The sequence below is a fragment of the Pezoporus flaviventris genome, unplaced genomic scaffold (genome assembly GCF_033815535.1).
Source record: "Pezoporus flaviventris isolate CSIRO_AGI_PZ_B2104156 unplaced genomic scaffold, CSIRO_AGI_Pfla_v1 ptg000021l, whole genome shotgun sequence".
NCBI classification, from domain to species: Eukaryota; Metazoa; Chordata; class Aves; order Psittaciformes; family Psittacidae; genus Pezoporus; species Pezoporus flaviventris.
In genome coordinates this window covers 9,975,077-9,999,853 of record NW_026892569.1, presented here as the reverse complement: position 1 = coordinate 9,999,853, position 24,777 = coordinate 9,975,077, and the positions used below count along the sequence as shown (strand labels likewise).

At 42.9% G+C, this 24,777-nt stretch overlaps 2 protein-coding genes across 5 annotated transcripts in view; one reads left to right on the top strand and one right to left on the bottom strand.

Moving 5' to 3' along the window:
• The window catches only part of IFT122 (intraflagellar transport 122), a 429,684-nt gene that overhangs the window by 368,951 nt on the left and 35,956 nt on the right, over positions 1 to 24,777 (top strand). The window lies entirely within an intron of this gene.
• FGD5 (FYVE, RhoGEF and PH domain containing 5) overlaps positions 1 to 24,777 on the bottom strand; it is a 90,116-nt gene that overhangs the window by 40,694 nt on the left and 24,645 nt on the right. For all 3 annotated transcript variants that reach the window (XM_061455991.1, XM_061455992.1, XM_061455993.1), the window contains exons 3-5: positions 14,825 to 14,954; positions 3,565 to 3,623; positions 3,423 to 3,453 (exon numbers count right to left, since the gene is read on the bottom strand). In XM_061455991.1, the coding sequence (XP_061311975.1) occupies positions 3,423 to 3,453; positions 3,565 to 3,623; positions 14,825 to 14,954 (220 nt within the window). The remainder of the gene's footprint in view (positions 1 to 3,422; positions 3,454 to 3,564; positions 3,624 to 14,824; positions 14,955 to 24,777) is intronic.

Below are 24,777 nucleotides of genomic sequence, written 5' to 3'. Positions count from 1 at the left end.
GCCTGGGAACTAGATGGGAAACTGCTTTTGCTGCAGGCTTAAGAAAAGCCTTTTATTTTCGTTTCTGAGAGCAGTGGTGTATTTCTGTGCCTTTCTTACCAGCATGTAGGTTTATAAAAGATGAGACTTGAGACTTGAATATGAGCATCTAGAAACTGTTCTCTTGACAAACTTGGTGATGAGAAACAGAGAGAAATGTTTGCCTGAGCTGAGATATGCTGTTGAGGAAGCCTTTGGTCCTAACTGGCTGTGAATAGGGTGTTGTACCTTGCGGGCAGTTTGGTGACTCTGTGGTCACTGTGGTTGCTTGTGACATCTGCCAGTGGGACCTGTGTCAACAGCCAGTGCACAGTGAAGCACAGTTTTTTACTGATGCGACTATTCCTAAGGCTATTCAAATATGCAAAAAAGGAGCAATTGATTCGTTGTAACTTTTTGCACTATGATAGTATTGAAAAGCCTCAGCTAGGCAGTAATACTCCTGTAGTATGAAGGACTTTGACATAAAATTGGTAATGGTTTCTCTAGATTTCTGGAGTAATGCACTGGGCAACAGCTGAATATAAAGATGCAACAGCAGTTGGGGTGGAAAAGGTAACTGTGGGACTGTGGCTTTCTACACAGACATGAACCCTCTGATCCTGTTGCCATAAAGATTTTTGATCTCTTCTAAACTAAGGAGTGTCTGAACTAGCAGTAGTGTGAAAACAGACTGGCTGCTGCTCTTTCCTCTCAGTCTCCAACCCAGGTGCAATTCATACTTCCTCACTACTTTGAAAGCCAGCTCATAGTAACAATTAAATCTTATTTGAGAAAATTGCTTATTGAGTATGCTGAAAGAGCCCTCCAGGAACCCTAAAGGAGTGTGTGCTGGGGCAAGAAGGATACTTTTCCACTGCAGAAGAAAATCATTAATCAAAATTATGCACCCAAGATTTCATCCTCAAATTGATGCAGATCTTTCTAAACTTTCTAACTTGAGACAATGAGAACTGGGACAGGGAAAGTGAAGAGTGTATGGTTACAGTGATTTTGATATTTCACAACTTAGAAGTGGCTTAGCTTTGCAAACCAATGCATTCACTCAAGGGTTTAGTTTAGCTGTATCTCTTATTTTAATTTGAAATTCTAACTCCTCTTTTGGTGCTCTGACTTTTGTAATTAATGAAATCATGAGCATATGCAAAACACTCATGAGATCCCTCTGCTCTAGTGGGATGGGCAGACAGGGAAACAAATCTCAGCAAAATAGGATTCAGTGAAAAATTCTGTTACAGGACTGATACATAAAATCCAAACAAATGCTTCTAAATAAAATTGATGACTGGCAGAAATAGAAGAACTTGCTCAGGTATAGGAGTGCTATTACTGGTATCTTTTCTCTGGTAAATTAATCAGCTGATGCAAACCTAATGATTAAGTATGATGAAACCAGACCAAATTTCCCTCATGCCTCAACACTTTAATTCCAGGACTGCCAGGCCATGCTCCAGGTAATGACACTTATTTTCTGTAGTAAACACATTGCTGCTCAGAGTGTCTGAGTTTCCCAACAGGAGGGCAGGGAGTAGTCGCATTTTTGAATCAAGCCAGGAAAAATCTGTGTTTTCATTCCCTGGTAGCTTGAGCCAACTCCGGAGCACTGAGGCAGATAAATTTAGCAGTCAAGCAGAGGTTTTCCCTGACTAATCTATGAGCTGCAATTTTTATGAAGATTCTTTCTATTAGGGATTACCAACAGTTTGGAGTCCATCCAGCTGGAGTCCAACACTTGCATCCATAACCGTTTTAAAACAGAAAAATTTAGTACAGATATAAACCAGAACCCCTGTCCCATGTTAATGCTGTCAACTTGGAAAAGAGCGCCAAAATGACATTTCCTGTTTCTTTCAAATGTTTTCTACAGGCAGAAAATAGAATTATTGTAAAAATGTATAAATTACTCATTTACACATATAGCCTCAGAGGCAAATTCACCACACAGGGTTTTACTAGAGGAAAGAGGAAATGGCAGAGTAAGTCCTGAAGGCACTGGGAAAGTCCTGAAGCATCCCTTTCCTGGCTCAGCAGCAGCATAGGCAAGGCACCCTGAGAGTACCGTGCTACAGCAGCCGGGAGGGTGTGCAGCCAGATTTGGATCTATATTGAGGGTTTTTCAGGCCATCTTAGTGAGCCGGTTTTATCTCCTAGGGGTATACGAGAAATGCTAGGATAGAAGGCAAAGGAGAGGCCTTTCCTAGACACCTCCACTAAATACTGTGCACTGTACACACACTCTAGTTCAGCCCTGAATTTACATGCTGTCCATAATGTACCAAAGTACAAATGCACTTGGAAATGGAAAATTAAATACATTAAGCATATTTTAATCAGATGCATCTAATGAAGATGCAGAGCGGCTAATACTCTCTGTGCATGGTAATTTCATGTGTGTATATTTCTTTCTGTTTTGATTCAGAAGCTGGCAGATGGTTTTCTCCTTGGTTTTTTTCCTCTATGATTCTTTTGGAAATCCAGAAGGACTTTGCCCAGGGGAGAGTGAATAACTACAGCTATGGCTTTGCTGGTGTCAATGTACAGTAGTGTCAAATAATGCAACACATTACTTTTCTCCCCATCAGCATTCCTGCCCACTGCTAGGGATTGAGGTGTCCTCCAAAGAATAACTGGGGGGTACTTTTTGCCTTCTCAGGGTATTTCTTTCCAAGCAGCAGCAGGCATGCGTTGTGTGGCGCATGTTATTTCCTACTGCTTGCAGCTAACAGCCGAGAAAGATATTGAGAGCAAGGCTACCTAAGCTGTGTACCAGTCTCCAGGGAAAGCAGTGGCAGTTCTGTTAAAGGGACACAAAGTCTTCTGCGACAAAGCCACCAGTAGGTTTATACCATGCAAGGGCTCTCTGTCAGGAACAACAAGTGATTCTTGATGTGTGCTCCTTCATGAGTTTCTGACACCAGAGTCTGTATTTTGCCCATGGTGACCACTTGTGTCAGAGTGAGGATATCCAGGACACACTTGATATTACTGATACTGCATTATCAGAAAAAAGAAGCTTAAAGGAAGCAAACAGAATCAATTCAAACCAAATCCCCATGCTTCATAGCTCTGCTCCTGTCTTTCTGAAGACAGTGGGTTCATCCCTGTTTATCACCATCTCCTCTGCACTAGGCTTATTCTGCATCTTACACGAGTCTTAGAAGCCCAGCAAGCCCTGCTGGCCAACACTCTTCTGTGAATGACAAACACTAAATTTGAGGATCTGTAGCAAGAGCAGATTAGTGGCAGATGTATTCCTTTGCAATGGTTCACATTAAGACATTCCTCCTCAAACTCATCTTAGCCCCTTCAATGCTTTTATGTCTTCTAAATTGCAGCTAACCAGAAGGGCAATTAGGTTTCAGTGATTGAAGTTGTTTCCTTACCATACACAACAGCTGGAGCATCTCCACATATCTGGGGAAAGAGACAAACCTTTATTAATTACTGTCAAACCACTGCTGAAGGGTGGATTGCACAGCTTCAGCTTTAGGAGAACAACAGGTAGGTTTGTAACAGTTCACTCACGCTTTTTCGGAAGACATCAGCTCCTGGGCAATGAGGTAAGCTCTGGACTGGCCTTCTTTCTGTCAACAGCAAAAACCAGAGACAGTTAGAGATGTCTCGTTCCAAGAAGCAAAGCAGTGTTAGAGAGCACTTTGAACTGACATATTCCTTCAGTAAAAATAGCAACCAGGCTTTTATTCTTTGTGTCTGGCATCCTGGAGTCCTTTCCATGACAGGGTGTTTCCGCAATTCAGATTCTAGCAATATAGTACGATATACCAGCTGCTCAGGCAGACATCGAGTTTGAAAAACATATTCTTATTGAAGGAGGAGAGAAATTTTCTGATGATTTTTACAGGTCCAGAATTTATCAGAGAGGTAGAAAGTGCTTAGCTTTGAACAGGTTAGCTTCATGGCTGTTGAGGCACATACCATGTGTTTAGTACTCTTAACTACATGGAAAAGGGAGTTCTTGGTCATATTCCAAACTGTTCTCACTGCTGTGAGATATGTGGAAGCAATTGGCACAAAGGGCTTTATTACATGCTACTCAAAATGTCTAAGCTAAATGGCCATAGATATTTCCAGAGAGCAAAGAGTTCTGTACTCCAGCAGACAGCGTTGTTTGAAATCTCAGAGGCATCCACTTCATTGGTAGGCATCTTGGAAGACACAGAAAACTGTGACAGAAGCAAAGTGTAGGGCTCTAAGGTGTGAGCATCTAATTAGAGTATTTTGCTCCTATTTCATGACTCAACCTTATGTTAAGAAATGACCAAAGCATGGAAATATTTACTGAAAAGAATCTGCTGGGAAAAGTTTGACTTACTTAGCAGTGTTTAAGTAAGGAACTAAAAGAGTGGTCTAGTAGTAGTAAAGAAAAGCAGCCCTCAAGTGACCTGAAGTGGACTCAGGGGAGATGAGCTCAACAGCAAGAGTGCATGACACTGTTTGCCAGACCAGGTATGCTGGAAACCTATTGCTTACAGATCCTGCTTCTGAAAGCCTACTCAGAAGAGACTGGGACTTTCTGAGATATGGTGAAGTCCCTTGGTATAAGTCAGGTGGGAAGTTTGTGGCTATATTTCTTCCACAAATTCTGCATAAGGGGGCTGGAGGGGTCAGAGAACATGAAGCTCGATTGGAAGCCCTCATAAAAAGTATTGATAGGACCCCAACCCTAAATTTACATAGCAGATCTGAGCAATAGAAAATGTCTAAGCCAGTTCAAGATGAATGCATTATAGACTTTTTACTCTCTGTCCTGCCTTCTCATTAGCATTCCCTGGGGATGCAGGTGTTGTGGCACACAATACAAGTATCTGAGTTGCTCAAAGTCCCATTACATCATCCTGGTGAATACCTTTCGTATCTACAGAGGGATCAACTTCTGGATTTCAGGAGGTTTTTTCCCTTTTCAAATTTTATGGTTCATTCTGCCTGCAATACACTGAAAAAAAATGTAGGAAAGAGTGAAACATTTCCTGAAGTGCTGGAAGCTGAAATACTGTCATATGAATACTTGGACTGTAAAAACTCCAGTAGCAAGGTCAGCTGAGACATAAAGCAATTTCATTGCCCAACATCCATAAATTAAGAGGAATATGTGACAGAAGTTACATTTGAAAGATTCTTCCAGTTTTAGTAACTTTAGGTATTCATACAAAAGTGAGGAACTGAAGCACCAACAGGTGGATTGACCCCTGCTTATTTCAGGGGAACTAAGGACCAGTCAAAACATGTTGCAAAGAGATGTCAGTATTGACTGCACACATGAGCAAAGGAAGGGTCACTGTTTCTGTGAGGAGGCTAAAGGTCCCTTGCTGCTTTGTGAGTTTTCATGCTGGGGGTGATAGACCCCCAAGGAGGATTACAATCCAGTCAGTAGTGAATACAAGTGAAAAAGTTCTTGAACACCAGTGATGATGAGCTAAATCAATGAGGCTTCATGTATAGAAAACAAGCAGGGTCACAGTGACTTTTCTTTCATCTTTATTCTATTTCTGTTTACTTTTACTGGGAGGCAAATGAAGACTGCAAGGGTCAAACAAAATACAGAAAATGGACTATTAATCAGTCTCAGATGTCTAATCCATCTCTCCTTTAGAACCAGGAGTCTGAGAGTACGTTCCCTAGTGCTTTGTGTCTTTTAGCTAATGGGTGCCAAAAAGCATGCTTTGAATCCCTTACTTGTGGAGAACGACACTACAGTTCAATAGAATGCACTAGAAAGATGTTTTCCTTAGTTTCATTTTCTTTCTGGGAGCAAATACTGCTGAACCCAGGACACCCCCTTCCCCCTGGTTCCACTTGTGAGCACCTCTTGAAGATGGTAATGATGTGCTTCTCCTGGTTGTCCCAGCTGCTGCAGGAACACACTAAAGGCACCAAGTTCTATTCTCTCCCATTTCCTCTATGCAGGCAAAGCAAATCAGATGAAAATGAAAGGGGGTGTGTATCTTTTGGGGTCACCTGGCCCAATGCTGGTGCCCAACTCGTCCTCTCTGGACGAGCAGTGCCAGGAAGCAGAGAGCATTTCCCCCAGGAAGCCAGGCCTATTTTCCCCTTGCATACACACATTGTCACACTCTGCAATTCCTCCTGTGATTAACATGTCTTAGCCAAGAGCCGGAGCACAGGGACCCCAGTGTCACACGGCCTGTCTAGGGTGAGTTTGAGACAGTGTCTCTAGGCGTTGCCTGTCTTGTGTTACTTAATTGCTGTTTGTTTAACCAGGAAATGAACTCCGAGATTGACGACAGTGTCCGGAGACAGACTTCTGGGAATAGGGGATAGGGGGGGTGCCAGGCCCTCAAGCACCAGGTTTCTGAAATAAAGTCCAAGTGATTACTGTAACACTGCCAAGCTTTTTAGTCACCCTTGCTCCCTGCAGCCTGCGCCCAGCCCTGCAGTGCAGTCCCTTTCCAGCTCCCACTTCAGAAGCTGCACTCCAGTCCTCACTGCATGCCTCTGCTTAGCAGATGGAGGCCATGCAGCCATGTGGGGACCCTTGGCTTTCAGCTTCACTGAGTCTCCTCATCCCACAGTATATTGTATATGCTTGCAATATACAATATGAAATTGCCATATATAACTGAAGTATCTCCCTGTTCTCTCAACTCTGAAAAATACAGCTCAGGTGATCAGCATAACTTGCAAAGCAAAGGTAATACTGTGCAATCATCTCTCCATTGGCTGACAAAACTAAGCCCTACAGCCCTCCTCCAAACAGATACCAAGTATACTGATGGAAAACTGAGACCTGAAGATGACTTGTGACTTGCTTATAGTTTCTCCTCCAACAGCTCATGATTCCCAATGTTTAATGAAGAACACCACCATCAGAAAGATTTTGTTTAGAACAATAAAGACCAAAAGTCCTGCAGCTGTTTACAGAGCACATGTGTGAGCACAGCTGAAGTGCTAGTCTTAAGAAGTTCAAACTGAGAACCTTTAGGTTCCATGTCCCTTTTGTGCCTTCTGATAGAACAAGCGTACTGGCTGAGAAGGCGCAAGTAGTGAGCAGTGGAGAAAGATGGCTAATGGCCCATGTTGAGTGTGCTGATGTGGCACTGAACTAGTGCAGGATTCCCTCTCTGTGTGGTAGTGATCCCATTAATGTAGGGCTCACGTCACCATACTGAGTCATTCATATGCTCTGGCTTTGTCCTGAGCAATGCCAAGGCATCTGATGTAGGCCCTACCAGGCTGTGCTTTGATTAGATGGTACTTTGATGGTGCCAGGCACTCCCCTCTGAGCCCAGCTGTTTACAGGACCTTGATCAGAACCAGACTGGCTTCCTGATCCAGCTTTAAAAACTGTGGGCCTGGGGCAAATCTGTTTGCATGGGGCTGGAACAGAGTTTGTATGGACTAACAGCAGCACAAGTAGGTCACAGAACACTTCACTGAAACTGGAGTATTAGTACTGTGCAAGCCACTCATCTGGAGCACTTAGGGAGTAACCTGAGTTTTGCATTTCAGAAGCAGGGTAACTGATCAAGACAGCAGCTCCATTCTTGTGCGTGCCACTCTCTTGCCATGCTGACATGGACAAACTGCATCTCTCTTAGCCTTTTCCTATGAGTGTGTCTTATTTCACAGATTCCTCAGGGTAGACGCATTGTATCTGGATGGTACCCAGCACAAGAGCACTAGTGTCCTAGGGTCTACAGCAGTTTCCAAGCTTCAGCCTCTGAGCTGAGTGACTTCATAATGCCCCTTTTGTAATTATTATGAACTATGTAGCAGCTCACAGTGATGTCACAGCAGTGCCAACAGCAAACTGAGGCATTACAAGAACAAGTGACATTTTCAGGCTGGCTCTGCGAATCAGCAAGAGAGAAGGAAAAGCTGTTCACATCTCCTGTCTCCCAGGCTGTATAAATCAAGAGCTGTCTCTTGAAATATGTCTGAATCAGGTGCTTCCTCAAGGCACACAAATCTGTCATTCCCAGCTCCAGCACATTTCTTGTGTGTGTGCGTGTATTTTAATATGTAAAGGTTAAAGGTTTGCAAAACAGAATGATTAATGGAGTCTGGAAACCGAGCCCACCCACTGGAAGTGGATAAGGAGCAGCAAAGGCAGCTGATGTACTGCTGCCATGAGTCAGTAGCTGCCCTGCTTGTGGTGAGATTTTTTGTGGATTGGCTTCATGTTCCCTGTTCTGTGCACAGGTCCCCTCCATCTGCCATACTGGGTTGTTGCCCCCCTTTTTGTCCACTGCCTGTTAGTTTGCTATCTGGGAGAAGGGTGAAGCATCCCACCTCGCATGCTGCCTTCTCACAAGTGCAACATTAGGGATCCTTTCTATATGAAGTTCCCCTTCATGCCAGTCTGGATAGGATTAGCTATGTTAGACCTATGTCCTAAATGACTAGCCAGAACGCTTTGAGTTTTCAGTGGCAAAACCCCAGCCACATCTGGTCTGAATTCTGGTCTGAATTTTTTATGCCATTTTGCTCTGGTTCCATGCTATTTGCCTCGCTACAGACTTTCACATTTTGCCACCAGCTAAGGTCACATCTCTCGTATACTGTCTGCATCCAGTCCCTTGTAATACAGTGCTGGGTTTAGGCTAAACTCTACTTTCAGAGCTCATATACAGTTAACTGGCAGACAGAACCGTGTTCTGAATGAAAGAAATGTCTTTATCTTCCAGCTATGGCTGTATTACTTGTCCTAGGATTTGTATTAATTTGTCCTAGAATTTGTATTAATTAATTCCCGAGTGCTTTATAGACTATAATTCTTACAGGTACTCACCCAGATTAATCACTTTTTTTTTTTTTTTAATATATTCTGAGATGCACTTCAGTTCTTCAGCTCAAACTCCATCCTGTGTTTACAGTCCCATTTAAGAGAGTGTTTTTAACTGTTCCTCTGCCTACTGGCTTAATGTAGGGTTAGCTATATACCATTGCTAAGTTAACAGAGTTCATAAAATAGCTGATGCTACAACATCCCATTTACCCAGATGCTACTTTCTCCATCCAAAGTTACCCTGTAAAGGAAGACTCAGCCTTTTATCACTGTGGTGCAAACTGTGCAATGATCACAGTCTAAATGCCTTCCATTAACTATTAGGTTTAATTTTAAGACTGTTGTTTTGTTTGATCAGCATACCTTTAGCATGTGTGTGACACAGTCTGAATCAAGCAGAGTGATGGAAATGGCTCTTGAAGCGTGGCCCAAGACAACGCATTGTATAGTGTTATTACAGGACTGTCTGCATGGCTTTCTGCAAGATGCTGGAAAAAATGAATTCTTAACTTGGTGGATGGGTTACTGCCCTTACTCATCCCCACGGAGTCCCAAAACCTGTGCTTCATCTCCATGTACACTTACTTCAGAAAATTTTCACACCACCATGGGGCCTCTGCTGCATCTCCCTTATGTGGTTTGTCCCACAGGTGTTTGTCCTTCCCCAAGCCTAACCTACTTCCCCAGGTGGAGCTATCAATGTAGTGGTAGGAAGGCAAATGCATTGCTGGTACTATCATCTCAGTGAATCCCTTGAAAGGCTTGATTTTTCCACAATGAACCTAAAGGCTAGCACCTAGCTTTCTGCCTTGCCTGCAAGTTTGATCTCTAATCTGCATCAGATAGGTTTTGATCTTCTCTGGATCCAGCATAAAATTCATGCCTCCCTGCTGGGTGCTTCTCTTCTGCTAGATGGAGGGTTAGGTGTGATAAAAGAATTGTCTTGGGGCTGCCTTCAGTTTTGTAACAATTGGAGATTGAAGCAGGTTAGTAACAAAACGGATCAACTGGCCAGAAGTCCTAAAAAGTGTCTACAAGAAAAGAACTGTCTGAAGACTCTTGCTTGAAGATTTTGACAAGAAAGTGAGAGGCACAAGCTATGGAGGGTAGCTGATGATCCAGCATATGCAGCATCTTCCTCAAACTACTGGGGCAATTCAAAAACTCAGATCGTAACCAGCAATAGGTGAAACCTACCAGCATGTGTTGAATTTAGTCCATTTCAAACCATGGAGATGAGCTTCTCAAAAGTAGACTTTATATTGTCTACTTCTGATCTTCCTTTTAAAACTGGAAATTCTGCTACAAAAACTAAGTTCTGCCAAAGGGAACTCACTTTGAAGTTGGTGTCTAGTCAAATCTGAGCTATTAAGCTCATTTCCCCTTTAATTCCTTTAATGCTCATTAGCTGGGTGAGTCCAAGATGGATTTATCTGGTTTAGTAGTAAAAAACAATCACAGAGTTCAGGTTTGAATCCAGCTCAAAGATGAAAGGAAGAATCTGGGGCTCTACATCCTGGACTTTGAGCATTTGTCTAGTGAGTGAAGGCTGAGAGCTTAGAGATAAAGTCCTTGGTTTATTTGAGACAAGGTTTCTGTTTCTAACTGGAATCCCTAATTCTTTTTTTTGGTTGTTTTGGTTTTGGTGTTTTGTTTTGTTGGGTTTTTTGTTTGTTTTTTTTTTGTTTGTTTTGGGTTTTTTTTTGTTTGTTTACCTCTCTGCATGCAGCTCAAATGCCATCAGATAACCTTGAGGGCCCAGTACAGAAAAGCCATGGGTCACCTTCTGTTCAGCTGGAAAGGATTTAATTAAATGAACATATATAAAAGACACGTGAATGAGAAATGGCTCAGGAGCTCTTCTAAATTAGCTTAGCAGGAGTTAAAAAAAGAGTGAATCTCCATCAGCAGTGTAAAAAACATTGTTTTTTATAGTATAGCCAAGTAGAATCACAGCGGTTAAGAAAACCTACAGCATTCCCTGCATCGGAGTTCTCTGGGCTGTTATCATATGTCAGCAGGCTGAAGAGAAGGAAATGAAGTGCTTATTTAACCAGAAAGAAAGAATTTTCACTGTTAGTCTTATACAGGAGAACCAAAAGCAGCAGGTGACTTCTGATGACAAATGCCCAGCTTCTCCGTAGGCTGAGGCACTCCCAGTGGAATAAGGGCAGAAATGCAAAACCCACCTCCTGTTTTAAATTTTTATACCTGCTCCATTCCAAATAGGTTTTTAGTAATAAAAATTCCTGTGACACAGTAGAGATGAAAGCCTTTCTTTGTCTGATCTTTAAAATAATGCCTATAATGTAAAAAACACCTCAGCATATATTATTGACTATGACTTGAATTGTTCACAGAACAGAGGTTCCAGCAGGCCCTGACAATCTCTCCACACTCATATGAATCTGGTCCCCATGGGGCAGGGATTCAAAGTTGACGAGCTGTTGAAACAATAACAGGAAATATGTGTACAAAGCTATTTTTTAAATTATATTTACATATTAAAATGAGCCTTAAAAAGAAACAGGGGATTTCTGCTGCAAGCTGCAAGCCTTGTGATTCTCCAGCAAGCAGGCTAGAAGAAAGCAGCTGAGAAAAAAACAAAGCATGCTGGAGTTCATGGGGTACATGGAATTCATTGATGACAGCAAAAGGCAGCAGGTAGAATCCAGCCCAATGCAAATGAAAATCATATATCTGAACACAGGGAGGAGATTTTATCATCTAGGCTGTTTCATGCCATTATTTGAACTAAGTTTCCATTATTTAAACTAAACTAAATGGAAACTAAGTTTCTATTGTTTAAATTAGAAATCAAACCCATAAACCCCCAGAAGGTTCTGGGTTTTTTTGTGGATGTTTGTCTCTTGATAAAATCCAAATTCAGCTCTTAGTAGGCCAGTCTCCAACAGTTGTTTTAACAAGATTAGCTCATTTCAAAATCCATGGTACTATTTTTGGCATCCAGACCAACATGCCTTTCAGTTCTCCCCAAGTGACAGTGCTTCTGAACTCTTCCATGTTGTATGGCCATTCTGTGTTGTCCTGAGGATTTTGCTGCAAGGGATACATCACTTCATCAGGAAACTGGACAATTTATTTGTGCTTTGTTATTTTAGAGACAGGTTTTGACAGGGCAGCTGATGTTCCCTTGGAACCCAGAAGATTTGCATAAGACTATAAAAGAAGGCAGGAGCAGTAGCGTAGGAAAACCGTTGTGGGCTGCATGGCACCTTGGAAGATTCCTGTGTTACTGTCCTGTGGTTGGCATGAGTGAAAGACAAAAGTTACATCTGTTGCATCCTTCCCGTCAGAGCCCTGCACTGAATGTTTTCCCCCTTTGTCTGTCCAAAGTGATGCTTATCCTAGTGAAGCTACAAGAACAAAGATGCACAAAAGTGTCTCAGTGCCGCTTCTCATCTCTAGGTCTCTTCTTGGTTCCACATACAAGTACAGATCCCTGACTTGGCTTACTGACTAAGCAAATGGCTTATGCATAGAATCATAGAATCCCAGACTGGTTTGTATTGGAAGGGAACTTAAAACTCCTCCAGTTCCAACCCCTGCCACAGGCAGGGACACCTTCCACTAGAGCAGCTTGCTCCAAGCCCCTGTGTCCAACTTGGCCTTGAACACTGCCAGGGATGGGGCAGCCACAGCTTCTCTGAGCACCCTGTGCCAGCACCTGAGCACCCTCACAGGAAAGAACTTCTGCCTAAGAGCTCATCTCAGTCTCCCCTCTGGCAGGTTAAAGCCATTCCCCTTGGCCTGTCCTTGCAGGCCCTTGTCCAAAGCCCTCTCCAGGTTTCTTGTAGCCCTCTTAGGCGCTGGGAGCTGCTCTAAGGTCTCCCTGGAGCCTTCTTTTCTCCAGGCTGAACAAGCCCAGCTCTCTCAGCCTGTCATCCAGGGCTGAAATTATTGCTCCTCCAACATCTTTCTAGTCTGTAGCTAGAGCGCAGTAGATTGCAGAGTAGCTAATCTTCCTACAGCCAGAATTTATAATAGGCAGGTCAGATAATGTCTACTTTCTGGCCTGCCTCTCAGCAGGGTAAATAGCCACATACACTAATTCATCAGCCATCTTGAAAATACAGCCTACACTCATGTTTTAAGACAGCTCCCCAGGAGCTTGTGGAAGTCTGGTCCTGTGTACTGTGATCCTTGCTGACAGTTATCTCGGGAAGCAAAACCCAACCAACCTACCAGACCTGTCTGATTCTCTATCAGGCATGTACAGACATTTAGTCTGTGTTTGTCTGAAGAGTGGGAGGGATACCTCCAGCTAGACTCTGAAGCACATCCTTGTCAAAGTGCTGCTGCCTTCTGCAGCATAGCTGCACCGCATGGTTACCCCAGCACAACAGAACAATTAAAATGCATGAGATGCAATAAGGGAGACATTTCGAAAACCATCATTTCCTAGTGGTGTGAGTAAAACCCTACAAAAAAGGCACTAAAATTGGTTTTAGCAATTGAATTTACTTCCAAGTGCATAGTGATTGCGCGCATTTCCCTTCTGAACTCAAGTCACAATTTTGTTGTCACTTTTCCACTGGCATCACAAGTAAGAGATGCTAAGAAACATGACCAGCTTGGATAACACACAGGTGTATGCTCTATAAATGCTAATAGTTTGTCAGCTAATAGAACTGGAAAAAAAAAAAATTAACAGGGAATATCAGAAATTTAAAGACTTTTATCTTTCAAAACCAGTGTGAATACAAACAACCAAAAAAATTATGACTCTTAGAGGAAAAAAAAAGAAATGCTTGTGACTGTTTCATTTGTTTCATGTCAGCAAGGAGATCAAACCACAGTCTTTTCCACTGGTACCAGAGGCAGCTCAGCACCCTGCAGGGTAGACCTAAAAGTGACATGACATACAGGGAAATCAAAGGAAACTATTCTCCCTCAGATGAGAGAAGCTTCTACTTCACTCTCTCTACACCTGCCCCTAAATAAAGCTTCACATTCTGGAAATGCTGAAGAGATCCAATCTGTCTAGAAGCAATATACTTACACTCCTCCTTGACAGAGTTGACTCTTATGTAGCCACTAAGTTTGGTTTTGGAGGGCTATCTGCACAGACTTTTGAAGGCTCTGACACGTCTGTGATCAGACACAAGCCATCTATGATCAGGAAGCTATAGCTGTGCTGTACTGACACTGAGAGACCAGGCCAAAATGAATGCCAGAGAGATGTGTAGGAAATCAGCATTTGCTATTTTCCTTTGCAACCTTCATTCCTGGGGATGAAATTGGAAGACTTCAGAAGAACATACTCATCTGTATCATGCATACCAAACAGGCTATGCACTGGATGCTTGTACTCAGAGACACAGATTGTTAGGCTCATACTAGGTTTTACGAACATGTACACAAAATCTCTGGAAAACAAAGATAAACTTGTGCCTAAAACTACTTCATGCCATTTCTTTAATAACTTAATTGTTAATCTGCTTACTGAAGGTTAAAATAGCCTTGTTTGGTCTTAGGCTGTCATCGTATTTCTGTGTTTTTCTGCATTATTTGTTTAAGAGGTGTTTTACTCGTCAGAAGTCAGTAAAATAAACCCAAACATGAGTGCATATTCCCATGATGAGGAATTTTGAGATGGCTGAGACCTATTAAATTATTTATTCAGTTTTTTAGCCAATGCAGAACTGGTCCCTTTAATGTATTTGTCATTATTTCATTCAACGTAGTTTTAAAATTCTCAAGATTGCAGCTAACTCCAAGTGAGATGTTTTCCTGACATTCAAGTCAGGTCTTCCCTGCTGGCTACATTGCCTCCATTGTCCATCTTAGGTCTGCAGTTCTTTGGCTTTACCACATGCTGTAGGGCTAAATTGCTGCTAGAGCACTGGGGAGTATGGTGGCCACAAAGATCTGATGGCTCTGACATTTCTAAATAAGCACCAGGCGAAGAGCAGAGAGACCTGAGAATCCAGGTTCTTCTGCAGAATGTTTCTCCCTCTCCAGGTTTCATGCATTCCCCATTTTCTGCTCTTTTACCTTGTTGATGAGGCTGGGATCACCAGGGCTGCTCTCCTCATCTTCTGAACTCTTCTGTTCCTCATCTGATGTGACGACCTCCATCGATATGACAGAGAGTGGGCACACCTTGTAGGGCTCAGTGTAGGCACTGCAGAGACAAAGAACAAACTGGTTCACTGGTGTTATTCCCAGACACTTGCTGTTGCTCAGAAATAAGAAATGCACAACTGCCCAGAGGTAACCAGTCAGGGGGCAGGGAATCCCTGCAGAACTGCTAGGCATAGATAGATAGCAAGATTTCTCAAGCTTAGTTGTTGGTTTTTTTTTTGCTACCAGGTTCAACAGCAACCATTAGGCAGGTAGAAGGATCTGAAAGGAGCAGTGGTGGTGGGAATTTAACTGAACTTGTTCAAGCTTCTCTAAAGGATTAATATTCTGGCTTAGTCAGGAAAAAAAGCCCAAAGAACTGCTTTGTTTCTCCCTAGTCAGCCCCTCAAAATGGATGTAATAAAATCATACTAATGTCTCAGTGCTCATTAAAAATGAAATACAGATACTGTAACAATCGGTTACAAACAATATGATTTCTTTAGTTCTCATTTCCTTTGAAACATTATTAATTTGCTTTCGCATCTCTGCCTCATGTAATCTCCCTCTTGGGGACCCCAGATTTGAACAAATAACAAAGCTTCAAAGCCAGTGCTAGAGAGACAGGAGGCTGGGCAAAAATGGGTTAAGGTAAGTGGGAAGGCAATGAAGACAGAGACTCCCAGGGCCACTGAGCAGACTCTCATTTGCTTTTGGAAATGAAAGGGAAAAGGAAAGAAAAAGGGAAAGGGAGAGGGAGAGGGAAAGAAGAGGAGGGGAGAGGGAAAGAAGAGGAGTGGAGAGGAAAGAAGGAAAGGGAAAGGAGAAAGGGAGAAGGAGAGAGGGAGAAGGAGGAAGGAGAGAGGGGAGGGAGCTCCCTAAGTATGTGTATTCACCCCAAGCTGCAGACAGGGCTCTGTGTCTCCCCTGTAGGTGCAGCCTGCAGCCTTTGTTTCATGGCACCAGTGCTTCCCTCCTGCAGAGTGAGGAGCTCTCACAGGCTGGCAAGTGCATTTGGTGTGGCCCGGTGGAGGGCTGGGGAGCACCACTGCTCCTCACCATTGCATCTCTTGGTCGTTATTCCTGGCTGCAGGTTTTCAGTATGGGCAGCATGACAGCACTTCCAAAAGCCTGCATGGCCACAACAGCAAAGGGGCCTCAGCACAAGTGAAAGCAAAAACAAGGCAGACACAGGAGCAGCTCAGGATGCTTATTAATAATTTAGCCAGTCTTTCTCCTTACACAGCCTTTCTGCAGTGTGTAATTGTTTGCCACACCAGATGTGAAATTAAGTCACCCCCTCCTTATCTCTCTCTCTGGTAAATGATTGCATTTTGTTAATGTAAGAGCACATTATAATTTGGGAAGAACTTCTCTGTATATAAGAGCAATAATCATTGTGAATGGCATTATTAAAGACTCATAGAGTAGCAAAAACCTACAATACTGCTGAACTGATGCATGGGCTTCATTTATAGTAGTCCTGCAGTCCAGTGGCACTGCCTTGTGTTTAAAGAGAAGTCCCAAAATGTTCTGGGTCTCATTTGCACATGGGATGGGCACAGACATGTTTGTGCCATCCACTCCAATCTTGCCCTTCTCCAGCCACTCCAGCAGCACTCAGGTCTTTACTTCTGGGTCTGTTCCATATTGTCACAGAGCTCCTGGGCAGAACACCTTTGCTGATACCCAGCATGTTTTACTCCAATGAATTCACATCCTTTCATCCATTTTATATGTCTTCACTCTTGTGGTCCCCATACATTCCTAGCTCCTGAAGACTTGAACTGTTCCCAGGAACTGGTCACCAGGTGACAGTGCCCTAGACAGCTCTGTTTTCACTAATCCCACTGCCAGGTGCCTGGAGGAAATCAACAAGGATGCAGGGGTAGGTGGCAATGATGACTTCTGAGGCACAACAGGTTTTGGTAAATTTTATGAAAGGACAATAGAGAAAGTAATTGTAATGCAGGGCAAGGTCTTATCCACAGAGCAAACTTTTCAGGTATGCCCAAACGATTACCATCACCACACATAAAGTCTTTTATCTTAGTACAAGCTGCCATGCACCCTGTGAAAATCACCTGGACTTGTTTTGGCACTTTCCAAGAGATTATGTAGATTGCTTTTGATGTTGGGAAACTGCCACTATTGGAGAAATCGTCCAACTAGGTATTTGAGAACAGAAAAATAAACTGCTTTATTAAGATAATAGAGTCACCAATAAGATGACATCATGACAAATGCATTACCTTAAACTATACCAATAAGGCTAAGATTTTCTATAAAATTAACCATTGTAGTTATATAGACTATAGTTCAAAATTAAATAAATATGCTTATATAATATCTCTATATAGCGATATAGGAGTCATAAATAATTCAAAACCTTGTGTTTCTTTATTCTGCTAATTGATATTTTTCTTTAGTTCTTTAAAAGTCCTGCTAAATACACTTTCTGCAAGGAATAAACTTCAATGCAATGGAAGATGCTCATAAAAGTGCGGGTGTGGAGAATAAGGGCAGAAATAGTCCCAGAGTTGGCAGTACCTGAATGGATATGGTAATCCTCAGCTAATTCTCTTCCCTATAGCAACAATATGGCTGAATGAGAGCAGATTGCAGATTCATTATCTGCTGCTCCTCCAGCAATTGTCTGTAATCATTTCAAGAGTTAGCTAGCACCACAAAGGAAGCAATGGGCCTTCTGGGACAGTCTAACCTTAAACGGACTGAATAAATGCAGGATGACAACTGCAACTCTTTTATTTAGCATCAGTTACATTATAATTAGCAGAACTGCTGATAGGTATGGAGTAGGGAGAAACTGCATAGATGCACTCTACTAATTACCTTCACTGTGAACATGTATTGGTACATCCAGAAAACGTGTTCTGGCATATACAGACTCTCTGGTTGTTCTGCTTCTATAGTGATGTTTGCATTTGACCTCAAAGGAAAAGGATGTTTTAGAGAGGATGAAGCCATCAAGGAGAGAGAAGCTGAGCTGACCACTGTAATAGCACTAGCTATTTTTTGTTAATTTTGTTGATTTTTTGTTAATAAAATCAAGACACAAGTCTCTACTACGTATGATCCTTCCATAGCACAAGTTTGGACAAGTGTGATGAGCACAGGTGGTCTGTGCATGGGAAGTGAGGGAGCACTGTGGAGATACAAAGCAGGTGTGAGAGCTCACAGAACAGGACTCACAGACTGGCAAATACTGTATTTTATCTAACTTGAATGTGCAGTTCTCAAAGAGATACTTGACCTTCTTTTAATTCCACACCTATCCTTCAAATGACCTAGCAAATTCTGCCCCTTTCCTCGGTAGTGATCACCTGAATTCTTTAGGATTTTTTATTCAGTCAGCATTAGTGAGATGTAAGAATTTAACTGGGGGATTTAACAGTGGCAAAAATACCCAGCCAAGGTTACTATAATAAAGGTCTAGGAAGACCATGTATTTTTATTCACATAAGGACGCTTGCCTGTATGCTCATTGCTTGGCCACACACACAGGTGATATCTTGTCTCTTCCCTTAGTGCCACCAACTGCCTCAAAAGAAAAAAAACAACAACAACAAAAAAAACCCAAAACAACTCAGTTGCTGGAAATCTGGAAATCCAAACCTAAGGTCTGTCACTTCCACTGCGTGAGACAAGTCCTCTGCACCAATAAGGATCAGATTACCTGCAGTTTGTTCAATGAATCTGAACATGAAGTGATCCATCCTAAAGAAAGGCTTATAAATGTCACCTGCCTTCTGCTTCATGGCCTGTGCGCCAGCAGTGATCATGAGGGGAGAGGAGTGCTCTTTCCTGTAAGGTGTTTGTATTAATGTATCCCTGGAACTCTCAGTTATGCTCTATGATAGCTCCATTCCATCAAGTGGCTCTTTATACAGCTGAAATGCAGCTGGTTAGGTTGCTAAGTTGTGCTGGCAATGTCCCTTCAAATGCCAGTGCAGTATAGAAGGTATGATCGTGTGTGTTGTAACAGACTTACAACGTATTTCTGCCATGCAGCTGAATCTATTTAGACAGCGTAACTGTGCTAGAATTTTGTGGTTAGTCAGGGGCAATTCAGCACCTTCCTGAAGCAGCAAGTAGTTGTGTAGGGTTCAGATATGCACTTTTAGTGCCACAGGGGTTCCCGCTAGGTCAGTCATATGGGAGGGAGCAGGGCAGTGGGAGACTCCTGTGACTGAGCCCATCTCCAGGGCAAAGCAGGTGTGATGTGGACGTCCAGATTCCCACATCCCAGCTCCCGAGCACTTCCTTCAGGGACGGAGGACTTCTAAAATTTCAGTATAACAAAGTGCACTTTCTGGAGAAAAAGACTGTGTGGCTTATTGGTAATCACAAGAGTGTAACACACCATCACCAGCCAGCTGGAGTAAGCTTCCTTGGAGGACATTGTTTTCGTTTGGAGGTAGGTTTCAGTGCTTCAATACTTTCAGTGTAAAGAGCAGTGTGAACAAGCATTTATGGAGCCTATGCTGTGTTCATATTCAAACCAAACATAATTTGTCTGCTAAGGTATATACAGCATAAAAGATGATCCAAGCTAATAACACTCAAGAGGTCAGGCAAGGGATACGTTGCTGAATGACTTCCAGAAGCAGAGCCCAGAGTGTGCTCAGGTTTTATAACCACTGTGGCAGTAATCAGTAAATGACAACTGGATTATCTCCCTGCCACCTCCACTTTGGTGGGAGTACCAGGGAGGCAAGTGCCGGGACAGGGAAACAGAGAACATTTGACACTGTCTTTAATAGGATCTGGGGAGGAGAACAGAAAAAAAAAAAAGGAAAAAAAAAAAAAAGGACAGAACCTTTCTCTTTCTAGAGATGCTGATAATTCTTTTCTTTGCATCTGATGCAAACTGCAAATGAGATTGTTGTGGTTTCAGCCCAGCCAGCAACCCAGAACCACACAGCTGCTGGCTCACTTCCCCACCTTCCTCCCCCAGCTCCCAGAGGGATGGGGAGGAGAATTGAAAGAATGTAATTCCCATGGGTTGAGATAAGAACAGTCCAGTAACTAAGGTATAACACAAACCACTACTGCTACCACCAATAATAATAATGATAAGGGAAATGACAAGGGGAGAGAATACAACCACTCACCACCCGCCGACTGATACCCAGCCCGACCCAAGCAGTGATCTCGCCCTTCCGGGTAACTGCCCCCAGTTTATATACTGGGCATGACGTGCTGTGGTATGGAATACCCTTTTGGTTAGTTTGGGTCAGGTGTCCTGTCTCTGCTTCCTTCTGGCTTCCCCTGCTCCCTGGCAGAGCATGAGACTCACAAAGTCCTCGATCAGAGTAAACATTACTTAGCAACAACTAAAAACACTGGTGTTATCAACACTGTTCTGCAGGCAGAAAGTCAAAAACACAGCACTGCATGAGGTACTAAGAAGGAGAAAAATGACTGCTACTGCTGACCCCAGGATAGAGATAATGCAACTTAACTACCACCACATACTTGAAGGGCCAAAGAGCCCCCTGATTTAATTTCTGGAAATTTCTTATGGTTTCAAAAGTGCCTGCAAGTAAAGATCAAAGCAGTATTTGATCCAAACTGTCACCACAAGATGAAGAAAGCAGTAGAAGAGGCTAGAAACCACATCCTTGGTCCCATTCCTACAGTGGAACAACTACTATTAAAAGCTGGTGTTACCAGTAATTATCAACACATGGCTCAGCATATTCACTGCTTTCACACAGTGGCAAAAGGAAGTAAGTGAACTCTCTGGGTTTCTTGGCACTTCTGCACTGCCTTCTGTGGGGATATAAAGGCTTTTTCCTTAGGATGTTTCATCCGTTCATTAGTGGAACCACAGATCTAGATTGCTGAAAGACAATTCTTTCGGTTCTTTGCTAGACAGAGGCAGTGGGGTTGAGTTCAGTTAGGTCTAGATCCACCAAAGCTCTGAAACAAATGTCAGTTTTAACCCTAAATAATTTTCTGTCTGTACTGGTGATTGTCTTGGCAATTATTTGACCTGAGTCAGCAACAAAGGTTTGTAGGAACTACATAGGAAGGTTCCAGTAGTTTTTCTTTCTCTGTGGGGTTTGTCCTCGACAAGTACAACCTCCCTGAAGCCATCTGAGTGATGATGAGATCAACACAGAATTGGATATGCTTATTTTACAGAGGACTAGTAAATTGCTGTTACAACTTTCCTGTCCACAGACCCCGGCCTGTGCCCATTCCAATCCCTGTGTCATGGGTATCTTAGCTCGTAAGTGGATATAGGGTACTGAGTGCAAAGGGGAGACCAGAATCTAACCTGAACACGGCTGGGTTATGCAAAGCCCACGTACATAAAATCCCCTCCATCCAGAGGGGAAGGAGAAAAAAACACACACAGCCCTCCAAAAACCCCTCTATTATTGAACCAAATGGATTGAATGCATCTTTTTTCTACATGCAATATCCCCATCCCTGGCTTTCTTTCAAGTCACATGGCCAGCAGAGTGTTCAAGTTCTGTCTTTCTCAGACAGTGACATTTTTATTGCAAAAAATTAAAATCACATGAACTCAGTGCAATGATGGTAACTGGGAGAGGCAGGGGGGTGCTGAACGACCTGGTTTTATTAAAACTGATTATTTATTTCTTGCATCTATTTGTAAATCAGGGTGGTTTTTTTTTAGTCTTTCTGCAAAAGAAAGGCTCATTACTAAAGGAAATTAAAGTCCAAATGCATTTAAAGCCGATAAAGGAAATGCCTGTTAGTGCAGCATGTGTTTAGCCAGCCAGTTCCCTCCTACAGCAGATCATCAAGAGGAATATCACAGCTGAAGTCTGAAAAAGGCATGAAAGGCGTGATGTCTGCTAGTAACATACATAGCCTGACAAGGCAAAGTAACACAGGGATAATCACGTTTCACACTTCAAGGCAAAGCTGTTGGGCTGCCAAGGCCAGAAAGTTCTTCCTCATACCACAAACGTTTCAATCTGAATTTTGCTCTTTCTTGCACTGGTGTGGTGCAGGATATAGTAGAGGGTACGGGGAGTTTTGGTCGGGTGCAGAAGGCTTGTGCTCAGTTCTCAACAGCTTTAGAGACAAAACTCTCCCACCTTCAACCACTGCTCCTGGAGGTGCTCACAGAGCAATGGAGCTGGGGCAGGTCTTGCTCTGGAAGGGCAGGCAGGAAGTGAGGACCAGGCAAGGGTTTGGGCTCCCTTTCAGGGAATGTCTTCTGGCCCAGCCTGGATCAGGATAAGCAGAGGAGGGATAAGAGAAAGCCTGACAGTGAATTTTTACCAGCCACGTCCCAGGTGTGCCGAGATGGATAGGCTGCTCTGGCTTGAGGCTCCTGCACAAACCTGTGCAGCCAGTCCATGTTTCAGGCTCAGCCACATGTACTCCGGATGCAGGATTCCCCTCCCCAGCCCTGTGGCTTAGAACCACTAGGAAAAACAAAGCAACACTAAAAGCTGGACATGCCAGAAAACACAACACAGTAGACTCAGGCCTTGGACAAGTGACACCCCTCTCCATGACCTGTGGCAGCCTCAGCTTGTGCTCAGCCTGGTGCTCCAGCCCTTGTCCTGCATTTCCTGTAAACAAGGAACACTTCCTCCCCAGAGATGACCTGGCAATGAACTAGCAAGGGCTGACGCTTGGCTGGACCGCACCCAGTGCCCCACCATGCCAGAAGGTACAATGGGGCAGCTGATAATACATAATAGGTTATTAAAGGTAGCTCTGCCCTTTATAGACTCCTTTGAGCACATTATTTATATCGCATGTCAGCCACCACAGAGCTTTTACTTTCATTAAATCATTAGCTTCACAGGCACCTAGGACGTTGCTATCCAAAAGCACCAGCAGAGGTTTTCCTTAAGCAATGAGTACAGCTCTTCTTATGCTTCTGTTTTTCTTCTTTCCCTTGCTAAATCATAGCCCTGTTGTTCTCCAGTATACTACTGGTCCCCATCTCTGCCAAACTTTTGCTATGCTGAATCCTTCCAATGCTTGGAAACCTGAACTGAGAAGGGCAAAAAAGACCCAAGTGCTTGGCACTGACAAAAGTCTCTGTTTTGTGCTGTGAAACTCTTCTTCCTTCCCAGACCATGCAGGCCATACATCTCCATCATGTTGGAACTTGCCATATTGCACATCTGTCAAGGGACAGAAGATAGCAAAGAAAATATCTACCAATTATCAGGATGGGTTTCAAGTGATTTGCTGAGCAACCCCTACTCACAACACAAATGGCCTCTGACAGTGAAACCACCCAGCACTTTCGCCCTATTCTCCTCTATAAAATATCTTAGTGACAGTCTGAGTTTGGATATGGTGGTGAAAAACTGGGAGGAATTTACCCTGACTTTAGTGGAGTCACTTGATATTTATACTTATGATCTTTGAGCAGAATAAGACCCTCTGATTTCACTCTGACCCCCCTGAAAGACTTATTCCTCTCATAAATCAGTGACAGAATAAGCCAGGACATAGGACTGCATTAATAAGGAGAAGATCTCTCCTGTAAGAAGTGATCTTCAGCTAGTCCTCTCAGTGTGAGAAGTACACCTTTGTGGGGAGACCACGATCTGGGATGCAAAGCTGAAGCTCCTGCCCTACTGCAAATTCTTTATCATTATCTTCAGCATGTTTCTTAACAACTTTGTGCTTTGGCTGTCATTTCTGTAACAGAAATGGTTAATCCCAGAGCAAGGTCATGTTTAAAAAGCAGGTAAGACTGAGGGCTTTGGACACTGTGGTCTGCACAAAGCACTTGCAGGAGTTTTGCAAATGGAGCTAGGCAGAACAAAGGCATGTTTCTGGTGCAGTGTGGGCTCTTCTGGTGATACCTAGTGTTGGCAGAATGCTTCTGCTTTCCTACAACCATAATAAAGTTTTAAATAGGTAAAAACCTGGGTCTAGATGTGTTTCATGGCTGCACAAGGAGGTTATTGACTACGCTAAGAACCACAGAACTAGAATATTTTGGCAAGTCCTGTTCCTTAGTGTCTTTAGATTTGTACAATATAGCATCCACTCTGTACTTTTGCACATATGGTACAGCTGGGACTACACTACTGATTCTGGAATCTAGCCTGGACTGAGATGTGATTAGGTGTCAGTTAGGCAAATGTGATGCTTACAGTAGCAAATGGATCCAACTCCTTATAATCCTTTTGGAAGATCCAGCTTAACATAATTCTTGATTGGTAATAGAAGTGAAAACTTAAAGGAAAATGCCAGCTTGGAAATGGTGTCAGTGTAATGCAAACACAAAACTGAACTTGAATTAATAATCATTTGCTGCAGCCAGATTTTTTAGTGATCTACTTATTAATGGAAATCTGAATTCTTGGCACCCAGTTCCAAAAGACAGAAGAACTGGTGGAAGACAGAGGGCTTGGCTTTGTGGTGGGCAACATTCTTGGACTTTTTTCTAAGCTGTTCAGAGTTGTGTCAGGAAAGACACAACTTTAGATAACAGAGAAAATGGTACTTCCAAAGCAGGTAATGCCAGTTTTCAGTTTTTCTTTTCTTTCCTTTCTTCTAAAGAGGCATATTTTAGTCTTAAATTAGGAGAAGAAGCAGGAACACACCACCAATACCTGACAAAGTCTGAATCTGCTGGGATACTCTGACAACCTATGAATTTCTTGCAAGTAATGCCGTGCTTAGAAATGAAGTTACAAACACTTTGCATGATAATGAGTCCAGATAAGAGAATTATCTCTAAGCATTGTCATAGCATTATTGATTTCAATTTCGACCAAACAGTTGGTCATGCACATGGGGAAATAAAGGCAGAACATGGAATTTCAAAAGTGGTATTAGAGCAGTAGACACCCATGACTTGTAATGGCCATTTCCAAAGTGGAAATGACACTTCTATGGCT